Genomic DNA, 17503 nt, shown 5'->3' on the forward strand with positions numbered 1-17503 from the left:
TGCTGACAATGAACTCCTGCTCACATCCTGCCCCTCTGGCATATAAACCAGGGAGCTCCCCACAGGCATCTGGAGACCCCCAGCTCTGCAAAGGGTCCTTCAGGCATCCGCAGGGTGTGCTGAGTCTATTCCAAGTAACACAGCTGCTGCCTGGGAAGGGATTGGTCTTGTCCATTTTCTGCACTCCCAGACAAGCCAAGCTGCACGTCATTTTAAATTTTTCTTTATTTTTTTATGTGCTTGTGCATGCAGAAGGGATGTGTTATCCAAACATCCTAGGAGCTTTGATTTGGTTTTTTGTCCCATTGCTCTAAAGGAAGATGAGAACTATTAAGCATAGTTAGGTTGCAGGGTGATTTCTGAAGCTTCTACATCTGGAGTCTGGTTCTGGGAGATGAAATCATCTCAGGGCATTACCTTCCTGAGCAGGAGCAGCTCTGATAAAGGACACACCTGTCTAGTCAGAAGGATTCACTGAGCACAAATACCCTCCTGCATAATTTCTGTATATATCCACTTTGATCATTAAGCCAGCCACGAGTTTTGTGCAATGCTTCCCTGACAACAGAAATTCTCTGTTGCAGCTTGGACTTTGATTTGTTAAGCTCTTTAGATGTGAACTCTTGAAGGCATGGTTAATACCTGGCTTGGAGACAGAAAAACCATTGGCCCTGCTCTTCTTGCCAAACTGGCTAGAAGTGCTTGGATATGCCTGAGTCGCCACAAAAATCCCACCCCATAACCCTTTAAACAGTGCTAATTGTGATCTTTTCCTTCTGCAAGACTGCAGTGGCAATAAAAAATTGCCACTTTTTGTGGTAACCATTTGCACAGACTGAATAGAGTAACCCAGCACATGTGGTGGCAGTGTAACATTTGACCCAAAATATCAGTTTCATCTGTTTGTTGGTCCAAGAAACCTCCTTGCCAACAGGAAAAATACAGCTGGGTTCCTGAGGTCACATTGTTTGTGTGCCTTTGGTGATGGTACAGTGACCCTTTGTCTCTTGTGAACCTCACATCTCTCACTGTGCCTCTGGAGGATACACATGCAAGGCAATTACAGATGACAGAGTTCAGGCCCTCGTTGAAGAGGTGGCTTTCACTGAGTGAGCTGGGTCACAACAGCCATTTTAGTGTCCACACATGCATCTTAGGAGGACACTGCTGTGCCTCCTGAGAAGCTTGTAAGACTTCCCTGTAGTATTAAGCAGTTTGAGGCACATATGGATTTAGAATAACTTTTTTTAAACAAACAGCCTGTCCTGTAGTCTGCATGCCCATGTGCATCCACCTCCATGCAGCTAGTTTTGCTTGGGGTGCTCCCTTGCTGAAGCTCTTCATCTGGTACCACCACCTCATCTGTCCTCTCTCCCTCACAAGAGTGCAACCCCAGCATCACCAAACTGCTGGTCATACACCACCTTACATACCCACTGCACCTTCAAGGGACAACACAAAGTCTCATAGAGATGGAAAGATTTTTCGACTTACAAAATCCTCATGAGGGATAAGAGTTAGCACAGGAGCAATTACCAAATACAAACCACCTGAAGTTGATAAGCACTACTAGATTAGAAGTCAAAACATACACAAAAGCTTTTTTCTGCTGTCCTTTACAAAACAAATTTTTAAGAAATAAATATATTCAAACATCTGGCACTGCCCCAAGCCACTTTACCTACTGAAATTTATCACTTACATTATATTTTGAGCAACACATAATGCTATACAAAACAAAGCATAATCTGAAAGGAGGAAACAAGTCTTTGCATTTCTCAACACATTTTAGTCGGCACAAACTGAAGAAGTTGTCAAATATTATTCACAGTTTTGGCAGGTCATAACTTTGGAAGATCTCTGCAGTCTTTCTCAAGCTGCTGAAGTGTTTAAGACACCAATTAAAAAAAAAATCACAGAGAAGAAACACAAAATGGAAGAGGGTGGGTCAGCTCATCCAGCATCACATGTGATCACTTCGCCCTGTGAATCACTTCCAGTTCAGGGCTGGTCTCTGCCAGCCAGCCTTGGGCTATTGTCTCCAGCTATCTACAGATTGCATTGGTCTAGGAGAAGTTTTCTCCTTGCAGCAGTAGCTCCAGTTTTGTGTGGTGTCTTCTAGATTAGTTGTATGTATTGTGAGATGTTCATTTGGTTTCATATCTCTAAGTCATTACTGACTTCTGCTAAGCATACCTTTGACCTCAGAGTAGGTTAGAAACAGCCTTGAAAGACAGGCCTTTATCACTAACTGCCTAAAGTGTGCAAACATTAGGCTAGGATTATTATTAAAGGTCCTGTTTTCCTCCAGAAGGGCTGGTGATAAGGGCAGTTGCTGGGAAAAGGCAGGGAGAGTTGGGAATTGTTGAAAAGCACAATATATTCCTCACCACAGGAAATCCTGCTGTTCTTTTAGGATGATGAGACTGGAGCAGTAGTCGTTCATTTTCACTGACTCTAGTGCTACTGATTTGTGGTATAAACCTTCCAAACTCATTTGCTTATGCCAAACGTGGGGTTTTGTGAGCTTATAAGGCCCTTTACAACATCTCATTGACTTTCTTTTATTTATTTCTCTGTTGGTAACAGGATACCTTTTGAATGCCAAATCTTTCAAGTCCTTCCCTGCAAGGAGTGTATTGTTCACCAGTCAGTGGCCAGGACACAATTCTTGATGAAGGTCATGCAGGAGAAAGGAAATCTGCTTGCAGAGCCAGAGAGTTATTCTGTTACATGTCAGCTTCATAGGACCAATTAACACTTAACTTCCCTCCATAACCAAAGCTCCTGGCTCACCCCTGCCCAAGACAGCTTGACATCTCTGTCAACAACCCCAAAAAAATGTCCCCAAGACAGAAAGATGTCAAAAAGTGATAATGAACAGATGACAGAAATTGTAGGTCATCTAGACAGTGGTGAGGGTTGAAGGAATTCGGTTTGTAGGGATGGGCAGAGAGCATGATTTGCAAAGAAAAGAGTCAGCATGCTGTTGAAAGAGGTGTTTGAAACAGCATTCAACAGAGGAGAGCAGGCAGAAGCCCTTCCCTTGAAGATATGAGGCGTGTCCATGAACCCCCTCTGTGTCTGAGGAAAGGCACTAATGGGCAGCAGGACAATCTGTCCTGCAGAGCTAATGCCCTGTGCAGGGTATGACACCTACATAAAGCTCTGGAAAGGTGAGGAGGACTGCTTCCACATTTCAGAAAGCCCTTGAACAAGGAGGGAAGCAAGGCTTTTGTTGAAAAGGTTCCCTGAGGATGACAATCAGACCAGAGAGAGGTTCATTCTCCTGATGCACACTGCTGATTTCCACCCCTCTCAACCAGGGAAAGAGACACCCTGATCAGTACCCTCCTTCTTTAGTCATCATAACTTCTATTGGTCCAGATTCTTCAGGGACAAAGGAGGACAGATTAAAATAGTCATCTTCTCCTCCTCAAGGTCATCTAAATCTCAAACAAGTGCTACCATTTAAATTCTTCCCACACAAATGTAAATCCTAACAAAACAATAAACGAATGTCTCAGATACAGAAATAAATACGAGGTCACTGAGGTGGACATTCCATATTTTTAAAGCTGTTCTGCTCTCTGTGAAGAACCACAGTCCCCCCTTGCAAGGAGTGTACTCAGAAAAAAAGCATTTATTCCATATTCATAGAAAAATACACTACTTGTATTAAATGTCCTTATGCTTAGAAGAACATGAAGTTTAATTCATATTTTGCAGCAAATTTTGAAGTGGTGGCAGGTGGAGAACAAATTCCCAGTATGGGAACAAAGTTGTTAGCTCAGTGCTGTCCTTCAAAAGTCAAATATAAGAGTTGGTGTCCCGGTGTTTCTGTTTCTTGCCACATTTTCCAAAATGACTGTTGAAACAGAAGGGGAGAGAAGTATAAGTGTGAAAAAACAGGAAATTGTGTAGTTCAAGTTGTAGTCCGAGCTGCAGTACTGAAAGATTATTTTTTTTGCATAGAAAATTTCCTCTTTCTTTAGTTTGTACATTGAACCAGGCAAAAGTTGTTAATGTAATATCCAAAGCCTCTCCTTGAAACATTAATATATAGCACTAGATCCTCAAATTATTTAGCCAAAGTGTAAGTATTCCCCACATATCTGCAGGGCAGTGAAGAGTCTGGCTTGTTGCTGTGTGCCAGGAATGGGAAAGCTGTGCCTACAACTCTTCAGCAATAAATCAATCTCAAATGTGATTTTTAAATGACTTCACAAATTGTGGGATTGCATCCATGATAAGGGACCCTTCTTCACAGGATGAGGTAATGGCTGGTTTGCTTGAGCAGAGAGCTGCAGGCTATGCTTTGCAGCACCTCTCTTGTGCACTATTGCTTTCTGCTTCCAGAGATGCACAGGACAACTTTGTGTCTATGAGAAAAATGCAGATTCTATCACCATACATTTTTTTAATAGCCTTCCTTAGTGATACTGCAAAGCTCAGATTTCTATTGAGGAAAATACCACCTGCTCATAGCATCAGCTTAACTAGGGAATTTACTTTGACACTGGAAAATGTCAATAATTTATAACAGTTGGTAAAATCAGAGGAGGACTTCCTCAGGATACCTCACCCAAGTATAAGTAAGAAAATACATCTCATACCTTGGAAGCTGCTCCACATCCTCCAGTGTCTCTGGTAATGAGATTCCCTTTGTCTCTGGTAAAAGCAGCACTAGGAGGCCACAGACAGCTGCAAGAATACCTACAATGGACATTGAATAAATATAAAAGCAATAGGAACATTGTTGCTTTCTTTTATTTTCAGCATTTATCCACTGAAAAAAGTTTATTCAGATTGAGTTTGAAGTGAGATGTTTTAAGTGCATCAGCTAGTTCCGATTAACCTACTCTAACCAAATACCTCTGTGTTACGTTGATTTAGCCTGTTACAAAATCACTTGAGGGCCAGGAGCTCATTTGCAGCCTGATCTCCCCAAAGGGAGATCTTAGAAGTCAAAAACCTGAGATACGTGCACATAGCCAAGCGTATAAAAACAGCAGGAGAACCAGGGTGGTATTCCTCATGTACAGCAAATCTGCCTTTTCTCAGATATTTCATCTCTCATGTAGATGCGTCTGTATTTCCTGAAACCACTGAGATTTTCCTGAGATACTCTCTTCCTTTATCCATGGCCAAAGTAAATTATGTATTTCAGAACAAAAACTCCTCCTTGGGGAACAGCATCCAGATACAATCTGAATTAAGAATGGATATTTTGGAATAATTTCCTGCATAGATATAATTTACATAATGGGTTAAGTGAAAAATAGATGGGCAGCAGCGAAAAATCAAATGTTCTCTGACTGTTCCACTGTTCACTCTGATCCTCTCTGATTTTGTAGCTGTTTACTTAAGAGAGGGAATTTATATGTTCCTCAAAAGCAGCAGAATTTAATAATTACTGTACTTCTGTGTCTTTTCTTGAAATAATGGTAATCTTTTAAAATGTCTTTCATCTTTCTAATTTTGTTTCCAGCTCAAGTTGTCATTGGTGCAAATTTCCCTTCTTATTCTATCCTTTTCATTTTGTTTTTTTTACAGTCACTTCTATCTCCTAGAAGTCTGGTTTAGCCACAGACTCCCATGCAACTACAGAACATAACTGTGAGGCTTCTTAGTCTTACACCACTTTACATAGTTTCTTTTCTGCTCCTTCAGCAGAGTTACCTAAACAGACCTGAGCTCTCTTCCATATAGCGCAAAGAAATCACATTTCACCTATTTGCCATTCAGCCTCGTGCTCCAGGCATAGGGGTGGAGAAGCACTAGTCTGAGGGGGAGATAAGGCCACATACTCCTTTTGCTCCAAAAGAAAAGCTCTGTTAGGAGAAGGATATTTAAACCAAAAGTATAGTGTAAATTAAATCTTACTGAAAATAATTAGAGGTAGCTCCAACCAAATGGCTGCTAATCGGAAAAGCAGGAATGGGGCTATGATCCCACCAAGATCACACAGACTTGAACACAGGGAAACACCAAAGTTTCTGCAAAACGCAAAAAGTACCAGATATTAGAGAGGTGCTACCAAACAGAATAACAAGCAGTTTAAGAAGCAGAATGTAGACTTAGCCCCAAAATTATCTCTTTCAGTATATGCCATCCACATTAGGCAGCGGCTATTCAGCTGGGAAACTCTGGAGAAAACAAAGTTTAACTAAAGGACAGTGAAATAGGAAATGGGGAAAACCCCAGGAAAAAAAGCTGGAAGATTCCTGGGAGCTTTTGACGTACCTCAGTGTCGTAGGGTACAATTCACTATTCACCAGATAGACAATTTCAAAAGCTATTGTGATGCTCAGTCTTCCCAGCGTGGCAACTGTCGTTTTGAGCCATGGGATATCTGTCCATACAAAAAGAAACACTTCTGTGTGAAATGTGCTCTGCCACACCAGCAGAGCATTTCTGAGAGCCCCAGGCCCTGTCAGCAGAAATTCTACCACAGGAACACTGCAAATCAGACCGAAAGGACAGTGCTGTACTTATCAATCTATACTGGCATTTATTTCTTTCAAACATTATGTGAAGCTGCTTTGGAGAATTAGAAATCACTAGAGTTGATTGATTCAAAATGCTGATGGGGCATAACAGCATGGGTGGGAGAATAACCATCATAAGCTTCCATGATCACATCCAAATTGCGCTCCAGAAAGGAGTATTTTACTATATAGGCATGTTATGCCGTAAGAAACACTGTTGAGTCACCTCCCAAAGCCTTCTGACCACAAGGAAGGTACCTCTAAAGCTGCATAGAATCACAGAATCATTTAGGTTGGAAAAGGCTTTTAAGACCATTGAATCCAACTGTTAACCCAACCCTGCTACTCCACCACTAAATCATGTCCCTAAGTGCCACGTCTACACATCTCTTAAAAACCTCCAGGAAGGCTGCAGCAAAATAATTCTCCCTAAAGCAGTCCACCTACCCTTTGCAATTTTTCTAGCCTCTGCACATTAGACACACTCCCAATTATGCTGCTCCTCATCATGCTCCCTTCCCTTTCCATCATACCTGGCAGGACTGGCACAGGCTGTACCTCACATTGCCCCGTTGGCTCTGCCCTGCTCTCCCAGCTCCACTCCAGCTCTGATGAGCAGCCACTGCCTTGAATACATCTGTGGGAAGGCCTTGTACATCAGCAGGGGTGTGATGGTCACCCGCACGTGGCAGGACAAAGCTGCCCCTCTCGTTGTGAGCAACGCCTTTCTGGAGAGCTGGTGCTCTTTGCAAGTGCATCACAAGAAATGTGACAAGCACGGTCACACTCTTGGGAGAGGACAGTCTCCTGCATGGTCTAGCCATGTCTAGGCAGACAGGGAGGCAAGTGAAACAACAAGCCTGAACTTGGCACAAAGAGGAACTCTGCCACTGGAGAGGGCTCTGGCAGTGATTGTGTTTTTTCAAACCTTCAGTGGAAGAACAAGAAAACATTTCAGTTTTCTCTGAACCAAAAATGAGACACTTGGGTTTATTTTCCTTCCAAAACAACCAAACAAACCACCATTAAACTTCATCCCATGTTGCAAGACACTGCTTTTGCCCTGAAGAGTTCTGTTTTCAAAAACATAGAAGAAAAACAAATGCTGGAAAGAACAAAACAAATCCACATCATCTCCATGGCACCCCTTCAGTCCATCAGAGTCCCAAGGTGATGGTGACGTCCATGTGGATCCGCCCTCTGCCAGGGGACTCAACCGTGTGAGCAACACAGTATGATGGGGCTCACAGCTGAAAGCTGCAGTTTTTTTCCATCTGTGTAAACAGACTTCTTCAAAGCAGGACTTGGATCTTTAGTGTCCAATCTGCAAGTATCTTAATCCCAAGGCTGTCCTCTCTTACTGAGAGGAGGCTATTGGCAGCCCTATGACATACCTTGAGAAACTAAATCCTCTTATGACGGCCAGGACTGTCCCTCGCTTTGATAGGAACAGCTCTGGGGAGGAATAAGCCTTTCTAAAGTCCATTGAGCTGCTGGTCCCCAGCTACAGTAAGGCAAAGCATAATCCTATGGTTATACACAACTCAAAGCACCTCCAAAGCCACCCTAGGGATTAAAAAAAAAAAACCTAAACAAATAAACAAAAAAACCCTACATGGTAGGGAAACAATTTAAAGAAAGAAGTGCTGGGAAGCCTTTGTGCAGTATCAGACCTTTTAGCTGTCCTTGAAAGCAGATAAGAATGACTTAATCAAAAGATATATCTTACTCCCAGCCTCTTAGCATTGTCCAAACCCCTGGGAGAGTGAGGGCAAGGCAACAATCTCTGTGATGCCTCCCACAGCCCCTACATTGTGTTGTGGTTCGCATTGTTTTATTTCTAAAGGAAAAGACTACCAAGATGACTCACCACAACCACTGATTTCTTACATCACGAGGTGTGTTCCAGGTCAGGGAGTGTTTTTTCCCCATTACGTTTGTGTATTCTTCCCTTGCATTTGCCTTTAAAGAGAGTACAGGGCCTTTCCATACCTTTTCTCTAAGACTACTCCCAGCTGCTGTTCCTAACCCATCCAAGACACGGCTGTTCCATGCCCCAGGGGCCATCTCTATGCAAATACGGTGTGCTGCTTGTATCACCAGCTGCTTTTACTTTTATCTGCAGTTTTGTGTGTCTCACTGCCCTCGCTCAGGGGGTGCCAGAGAGAAGCCACGGACCTGAGTGAGGAGCCTGACACAGGGAAGGGAATTACCTTCTGGCAGGAAGGCGGTGATGAGACAGGCGACGCCGGCCACGATGTTGCTCATGGCGAAGGGGAGGCGCCGGCCGATGCGATCAATTGTCACTATAATCAGGAAAGCGGCGGGCAGCTCCACAGCTCCTGAGATGAAGAAGTCCAGATAGAGGTTTCCTCCGATAATTCCCAGGCGCATGACAAGCCCTTGGTAGATAAGGGCACTTGTGAACCTAAGCAGCAAAGGGGGAAAAAGTGTTGAGAGGCAAACAAATGATTGCAAGCCCCTGGAGAGACCCTCAAGGTCACAAGGGAATCCTTCCTCAACACCCCCCACCCAGGTAAGAAGTTGGACTGACATGGGCACTCACCAGGCGTACATCAGGATGAGTGTGTTCCTCCTCATCTGGGGAGTCCTCACCAGGTCGAGACAGGAGGGGTTGCTCACCTCCTCATTGCTGATAGTGATCTGAGGAGACAAGTGAGCAGTAGTCAGCTGTCAGGAGTCAGGCAGGTGCTCAGACAGTCTCTGTGTAAATGATGCAGAGTCTCTAAATGCAGTGATTGGCAGTATTCCAAGCGAGCAAAGGTGCTGACTAGCCAGTTTGCTGCTCATAGCACTCCAGAGCAGTGCACAGGTGTTGGAACAGATAATAACTGGATATGGCTGTGAGCTTTCCTTTATGATGATTGTACAAAAATCCGTTTTAAAAATCCCCAATCTTAACTTGAGAATGGCAAAAATTATTTCCTCCTTGTTGACCTGGATTTTCTTGGAAGGTAATAAGCAGTCATTGTCACATCAGGACCACTGGGCACAGAATTGCCTTCTGCCAAGGGTGGCAGAGAGATGGAGACAGGGCAAAGCAATGGGCTGAGGGAAGCAGGGAGAGAGGGGCTGAGCAGCAAGCAATGGGCTTGGGAACATCACTGATAGCACAGGTGGGCAGCAAGAAGAAAAGGGGAGTGAGAGGAAGAGCAGATCTGTGACAGTGTGTGGCTGCTGTTGGGTGCACAAAAGGATGAAGCAGGCAGCAGGAGGTCAAGCAGGAAAGCTTCAACTTTATTTTTCTGACTCCATAATATATACAATTTTACAGACAGGCCAAGATTGGCTACACAGGTAGCCACCTCTTTGACCTCCTTGGTGAACATCACCATCCATCATCTTTCTCCTCCTAGAAACAAATAAACATACATAGTTTACTTGAAGCTGCGTGAGAACAAAATGCAAACAGTGAAAAGCAGGCAAACTGGAGGCAACAACAGTGCTCAAGTGCTACAAAATATTCAACCAGTGAAATTCAGGGGGTCCTAAAATACACACGCACTGCGCTGAACATGGCTTTTACCCTGAAAAAATAACCTGCTAAGTATGAATTAATGGTCCTCATACTGCATACAAAGTATAATAAATATGTTGTCAGCTGCCTCCAATACAATCACAATGAGACACTCAATGAAATTACTGGTTAGAAAGTTTAGCACTAACAGAAAAGAGCAGGATTTCACACAGTCCTGTCTTTACCCATAGAAATTCATTGTTGTAGATGCTACAGAGCCAGGATATTAGCAGGGCCAAAAACAGAAGAGTTACATTGATCTAGGCTGCTTTTAACTCTGGCCAGCAATTTTTAACCATGCTGTCCAAGCCAGGTGGCAACCCTTTGTTCATATGGTCATGTGCCAAGTGAGGAAGAACAAGGAAAATAAGGCAGAGGCAGTTTTAGGCAGAGGCCACAGTGATGCTGCCCAAGAACTGGCAGCCACAGCTGAAACTGCTATCAGTTCTCAAAGCAGCTGTGGAGAACATGGGGTTAAACCAGCTGTGCCATTTTTAGAAGGATTTTAGGCAGCCTTGCTGCTTTAACTCTCCATTGTTGACCCTTCCTGAGAAGAGGCCTAAGAGGGCAAGGAGAGGAGCAAACCTCTCTATTACCACAGCACCTGCTGCTCACACAGGTGCAGGAGCCCAGGTCAAAGGGGAGACAGGAATGAAAAGTCAGAGAAGCTCGAGGTAACGTGCAGATCCATGATGAGAACACAGGTAAAGCCATAGGCATTGCCCTAGGGGTCTCATCAGCTCAGCTAGAGCTGAGCCCAAAGCTTTCACCTTTTATTTGTTTTTTTTTATATTATAAGGTAGCGCAGCTGCTTTTCAGTGAGATTTGGCTGGGTGTATTTACACATGACTTTTTCATAACTCACTGACACAAAGCTTTGTAAGTAAGACAGAGAAACCCCACATTTGTTTGAACTTCCTTTCTACTCCCTCTCACTTTTCTTCTGTAACCAGAGCCAAAAGTTTTCTTCAAAGCACTGCCACTTGTGCTGCATGCCAGAGTCCTTAGTGAGGCAGGCTGAGGTTGCTGGGTTTCTGCACTGCTCTTGGACTCTCTCATGACATGGTTATAAAGCTGCCATGTCTGTTGTTTATAAGAACAGGCTGCCAGCCATCAGTTGTGACTTTGTGCAAATATGGTTTTGGATTTCCAGAGGACTAAAGATAAATTCAGCGCAACTGCTACTTGTATTTTTATGTCTTAATAAAGTCAAAATAACCCCAAGCATGACTGAGCACTTTTTTATAGATGAAGGAAAAAAGCATTATGGAGAGTCAACACTTAACAGGGAAAAAAAATCCTCTTTTTGTTCTTTGAAGTCAAGGAGAGCTTTGCTATTCATACCAAAGCAGTTGGGAATTCAGTGACAGAGCCCATGTTTCCAAAGATACCCCAACTGAAAACCCTGGATGAAGTTTTATAACTTCCCTCATATTTTCATGTTCCAGCAAAATTACATATCAGTTTTCCCACAATTATTTTAGTGTGTATAATTCTATACATGGTCAATTCTTCATGGGCCATGGAGGTTTACACATACATGGATATATATAACATTTACATATGTAAGTTAATGTGTGCAAGAAAGTCTAGATATGTTCTATAGGGTAGGAAAAAATCTAGATAAAGGGACAAGTTTTGATCCAAAATTCTCTTAAGAAGCAGCTCCTACTCAGAGGGTTGCATTTCATTCTGGTTTTGGACAGAGACCAAAAATTAGAAAATTAGTTTGAAAAAACTCTCCGTGGTAGAATAAATATGAGCAACTGGGGAAAAAGAGTTTATAATTTACAATTAATTTGATGAGTTCTGGCTGGGGTTGACCTATACCACTGTCATAATTCACAAAGCAAAAGCAGCAGATGTTTATCCTTTTTCTTGTAAAGGTCATCTGCGGTTTCTGCATGCCAACAAAAACCCAAAGCTGCAACATCCAGAGCTGTGTAAGGGACTTGGCTGATGAAATTGATACAGACATCCTTTAAAATCTGAGCCCAAGTGCACTGAGGGATAGTGCCTCTCACTTCTCCCTGAGTCTCCACACCTAATTTCACTTAGCCTGAAATTCTGGAGCTGCTTCATGAAAGAGAAGTCTGATATCAGTTAATGTGAGAAATACCCTTGATCCATTACCCATGCACTTCCTGGAGATGCTCTCTCTCCTCTGGGCACAGCACAAAGGACTCTATGTGCAGCACAGAGATTCTATATTAAAAAGGTCCAGGAACAGATCCAGCACAAATCTGGATGTGTGGAGGTTAATCTGCTGCAGCTGTGAGTAGCTTAAGGTCATAAGCATGGGTACTTTGGGAAAACAAAACAAAAAAACCCAACACAATTTTAAACAAAAAGCAATGAAAGACACATCTTTATGATATGATGCCTTGAAAATGCTGATGTTTAGAGAGGAAGTGGGTGTAGGAATGCAGGGCTGAACATGGAGGGGAAGCTGCAGTAGCACAGACTTCCTGCTAAATGACCTGGGGAACGGTCGGCACTGCATAATTCCACTGGATGTAGGAATCACACTGCAGTACATGCCCCAGTAAAAGACAGTAATTCATAGAATCATAGAATGGTTTGGATTGGAAGGGGTACTAAAGTTCATGTAGTTCCCTTGCCATGAGCAGGGACACTGTATACTAGACCAGACTGCTCAAAGCCTTGCCGAGCCTGGTCTCGAACACTATGTGGTATTGGGGCATTTACAGCTTCTCTGGGAAATCTCTTCCAATGCCTCATCACTCTCACAATGAAGATTTTCTTCTTAATATCTAATCTAAAACTGCCTTCTTTCAAATTGAAGCCATTCCCCCTTGTTCTGTCCTGTCATGGCCTTGACAAAAGTCCTTTTCCAGCTCTATTGTAACTCCCCTTTAGATACTGGAAGGCAGCTCTAAGGTCTTATGGAAGCTTCACTTCTCTGGGCTCAACAATCCCAGTTCTCTCAGCCTTTCCTCACAGGAGAGGTGCTCCAGCCCCCTGGTCATTTCATGGCCCTCCTCTGGACTCACTCCAACAGGTTTATATCCCTTTGTAATCTCATGAGGTTTAACAAGGTGCTGCACCTGGGTCCAGGCAACCCCTGGTATCAACACAGGCTGGGAATGAACAGGCCGAGAGCAGCAGTACCCAGAAGGACTTGGGAGTTCTGGTGGATGAGAGGCCGGACATGACCCAGGAATGTGCACCTGGATCCCAGAGAGCCAGTTGTGTCCTGGGCTGCATCCAGATCAGCATGGCCAGCAGGGCAAGGGAGGGGATTCTGTCCCTCTGCTTTGCCCTTGTGAGACCATGTGCTGCATCTAGCTCTGGGGTCCCCAGCACAGGAATCGTAGAATGTTTTGGGTTGAAAGGGACCTTAATGATCACTCCAGATAACCACATCTGTTCTCACTGAACCATAAGTCCAATGCTGCGATAATCATGGTCTGAGAGCCAAACACTTGCTACCAACACAGAACAAGCCAAATCCTGCAATGTCACAACAGCATTATTTGAATTGCATCAGTCCTTTCAAGGTCTGTCATGACCACTGGCCAAAGGACTGTAACTAACACATATCATCCTACTTTGTGAATAGTCATCTCAGACAGAGCTTCCTCGGTTGCGAACTTCACAAGTGTATTTCTCCCTGTTGGGATGGAAGCAAATTCATCCTTAAAATGTCATTTCCTTTTCCCTTAGAGTTGTAAAAGGAACTTCTAGAAAAGGGGCCAGGAAAGTGGATGCTGCTATCTCCACTTGCTCTGTCAGATAAAATGGCAACTGCTATGAAATACCATTGCCCCTCAGGTTAGCTTCCAATATTTCCCACAAGTTTTTAAAATAGGAGTGTTACAAAAGAAAGACCTGATTCTTTGCTTCACAAACGGTTTTTTTCAGCCTGTATATTTCCAGCCAGTTCACTTTTCCCATTTTGCAATTAACAAAGTAGCTATGTGACTGAAAACAAACTGCTCTGGTGTGACTCTGCAAGAGTGTTGTCCATTGCTGAAAGAGAAAACATTTTAACACCACTGAACCTTCAAAAGAAGGTTCTAAGCTTTCTTAAGAAAGCTTAGAAAAAAAATCTCTAGCTCAAACATATGACTGTACCTCTGAGTAATGTGGTGAGAGAAATTTGCCATTGTGTTTTGCAATGTTGCGCATGATTTTTAAAGCCTTCTCTCCCTTTTTGCGTGTCAGGAGCCAACGTGGAGATTCAGGAACCACCCTGTAAGAACAAAAAAGTCATAAATATGGCTTTTACTCTGTGACATAAAAAGTAAACCAAAGACTTTTATCTTTTACTCTGTGTTAACACAAAATACAGATTTTTTTCAGTCTTTTTCAGTCAAAAAACTCTTTTGTGGACTGCTTTTTGACTCAGCCTCCTGTAAAGTATTTTATACTAGTGGGCAAGAAAGAAGAAAATAAACTACATCAATACTCTGCAAAGCTGAAAATCAGAAATCTAGATGTTGCATCTGCACAATGGTTGTCAAAAGTATAACCAACAGGCAAAGAAGATTCTTGTAGAACAGCAACAACGAAAGCAAACACTAAACATGTAAGAGTAGCCCACACAGGCAGATCAGGAAGCTTGTGGCTGTACCACTGTAGGATATACACACACAAATGTATACTTCTTTTATAAACTGAACACAAAGCAATACCACTGATGGGTGTTTCAGTTTCTGCTAGCCTAGGGTTAAGATAATTCACTGTGTTAAAGTTTACAGCAGGCAGCATTTCAGGAAGCAGTGTTCAAGAGGAGGGTCTGTGGGTTAGTCTATTTGGATCTATCCCATAGGATTGGCTGCACTGGGACAGGTGTTTACCACGACTTAGAGCTCTGCTTTCTCATCAGCTGTACAGCCCTGATCAGGGGACCTGAGGGCAAGGTCAGACTTCAGCTAAGTAGATAATGGGAGGCAGAAGTGGGGTGTCATGGCTGATGGGAAAAAGAAACTTTGATCAAGTTAACCTTACAAACAGAGTGGGGTTCTGTGAAAGGCCAGTTGTGGCTGATCAGAGAGGCAAACTATGGGCAGAAGAACTAAAGTAATGGGTGTCTGTGATTCACTAAAAAGGAAATACAAATTACAAAGTCAAGAATACAAAATTATATTCTTCTACATCTTCCACTCTGGAGACTTGGAGCCACAGTAGGACTCTCAAGCTGCTCAAACAGCAATAGCAATAATGACAAGAGCAATGACTGCAACATTACCAATAGTAGAGCAGGAAGAGGAAGTTGGGCAATGAAATGGCCAGCTGGATCCCCTGCCAAGTGGGAATCAAGTATGCAATTCCAGGAAGAATTATAATTCCCAGGGTAAAGAATATCTGAATCACGATTCCAACGATCCGCTGATCGGAACCAACGATCTCCGTCACTGAGCAGAGACAAAGCCAAAATAAGTAACACAGAAACAAACCCAATTTGAAAAAATAATAATAGAGGTGAAATATAAGGAAGGCTATGCCATATCACGCCACAGGTCTGTCTAGACCAGCATTTTGTGTTCATGCAAGCACGTCACTGAGGCTGTCCAGGGCAAACGTGAGTGATGCCTCCTCACCAACTCAGCCACCCTTTTTCAGCCAGAGGGGTTTCTGGCTGCATGTTTGCTACTCGGTCACATAGGGCCACAACAGGAGTTTGAGACTGCATCATGATCATGCTTGGTGGGAAATCCTTAGCACCCTCCCTGATGCAGCTTTGCCCCAGACAAGGGGTTCCTTCAGGCCAAGGCTGAGCCCAGCAGGTAATATGGACAAGGTGTCTGTGGGGAAGAGAGTTTAACCATATCATGCTGGTTGCTCTGAGGGTAAGGTATGACTCAGTCTGGTTTGTTTATTTATTAGGAAAGTTTTAGCTTTTGTTGTTTGGGGTTTTTCTTAGTCATTTGGTGGAGTTTTTATTTTTCAAATGTGTCTAATAGCTCTGAAATCTATGCTGGTTTTTGGGCAATATCCCATGGCCATGACATCCTTAATTGAGGTAAGCAATGCATAAACAAGTGTCTCCTGTTTGTTCTAAAACTGCCTCCACTACAACACCTTCAGAGTAAAAACAGAGGGTTTAACTTTAGTTTGCAACGTGCAGAAAGCCTTTTATTTAAAATTTATTTATTTATTTATTTATTTAGCCAGAGGAGGCACAAATTTACAAGTAACAATGGTGTTTTTTGGCTGTCAATGTGGAGAAATATAACAGGATGGCCATTTTTATTGGCAATCCATCACATCTGCATAGCTCAGGGGCAACTCTGTTGCCTAAAGATAGCTGATTAGCACTGTCCCCAAAGGAGGTGGATTGTATGTAAAAGCAAAAGGAGGTTATTGAGGCAGCCTGAAACACACAAACAAGAGCTTTGGGAATGTATTAATAGCAACCACCCTCCTGGTGCAAACAAATCTATGATCTGTATATGTTTCTTAAAAGATGTTAGGTTGGTAAATACTCTGAGTGATCCCAAGAGAATAGAGTTGATCCCTGAAGGGATTTGGAAGGAATCACTCTATCCAAGAGTTAGGCACCTTGCTTAGGTCTGCAGCAATACAGTGTACCTGATGTTCTCAGGATCCCTGAATCTTTCCCTAAAGTCAGGCAGCCTGATCCGAGCATTGAAAAACATTCCTTTCAGTTAAAACTTGGCCATTTTAAGGAAGCCATGGGTCTATCATAAAACATATTGCTGGCATTTGCCAAAGTTTCAAGATAAGATCTCAGTTTAAAATTAAGCCATGTGCATGGAAGTAAGAAGAAAAACAGCTTCTGGTCCTTTCACTGGATCTTGGACAGGAGCTGTTCAGCAGAGTAACTTGGCCCAGAAAAGCAGGGTTCTTCTGGGTTTTAGATGCTAAAAGGGCTCAGCTGGTATGTTTGCACATACATCATCACAGTGCTCCCAGGTCTCACTGTGTTTATGTCTGGTTCCAATTCTGCTCCCATTCATCTAAATTCACTAGGAATTTTAAACATTTGTGACAGGCCTCATAGACAACAGCAATGACACAAGCTTTTGCCCTATATAATGACATTATCACTATGTTTTGGTCTATAAATGTAGGTCACCAAATGGTTGGGGGTTTTTTTAGGTATATCTGACATCCCATCTCTTGCAGGATGTCTTCCTCAAAATCTTTTCATTTTTCATGCTTTACGACTGCTTTACTGAACCTAGCAGTCATTCAAGACACCACAATAATATCCCTTCGTTGTCAAAAGGAAAGGAGCCTCCTATGAGGCTCCTATGTAAGGAGCCTCACTGCTATAGACTATAGACTGATAATTATAACCTACCAAAGATTCTCTATCCCTGCTGTTTTGATGCTATTTATAACAAAGTTTCCCTTTCTTTTCCCTTTTCAGAAAAATAGCTATCCTAATATGGACCCTGGTGTCCAGCCTGACACTAAGCAAAGTCTTCCAGCTAAAGAATGAAAGCAGCCAGCCAAGCTGTCCTCCCAGTGAGGAGAGGCA

At 43.0% G+C, this 17503-nt stretch overlaps 1 protein-coding gene across 1 annotated transcript in view; it reads right to left on the minus strand.

The window, feature by feature from the left end:
* Nucleotides 1-210: 210 nt before the first annotated feature.
* SLC22A3 (solute carrier family 22 member 3) overlaps nucleotides 211-17503 on the minus strand; it is a 29968-nt gene continuing 12675 nt past the window's right edge. The window contains exons 4-11 of the mRNA XM_066315439.1: nucleotides 15245-15410; nucleotides 14128-14245; nucleotides 9058-9155; nucleotides 8705-8919; nucleotides 6247-6355; nucleotides 5887-5999; nucleotides 4617-4716; nucleotides 211-3868 (exon numbers count right to left, since the gene is read on the minus strand). Of these exons, the coding sequence (XP_066171536.1) occupies nucleotides 3811-3868; nucleotides 4617-4716; nucleotides 5887-5999; nucleotides 6247-6355; nucleotides 8705-8919; nucleotides 9058-9155; nucleotides 14128-14245; nucleotides 15245-15410 (977 nt within the window). The 3' untranslated portion in view covers nucleotides 211-3810. The remainder of the gene's footprint in view (nucleotides 3869-4616; nucleotides 4717-5886; nucleotides 6000-6246; nucleotides 6356-8704; nucleotides 8920-9057; nucleotides 9156-14127; nucleotides 14246-15244; nucleotides 15411-17503) is intronic.

This window comes from Sylvia atricapilla, chromosome 3 (assembly GCF_009819655.1).
Source record: "Sylvia atricapilla isolate bSylAtr1 chromosome 3, bSylAtr1.pri, whole genome shotgun sequence".
Classification (NCBI taxonomy): domain Eukaryota; kingdom Metazoa; phylum Chordata; class Aves; order Passeriformes; family Sylviidae; genus Sylvia; species Sylvia atricapilla.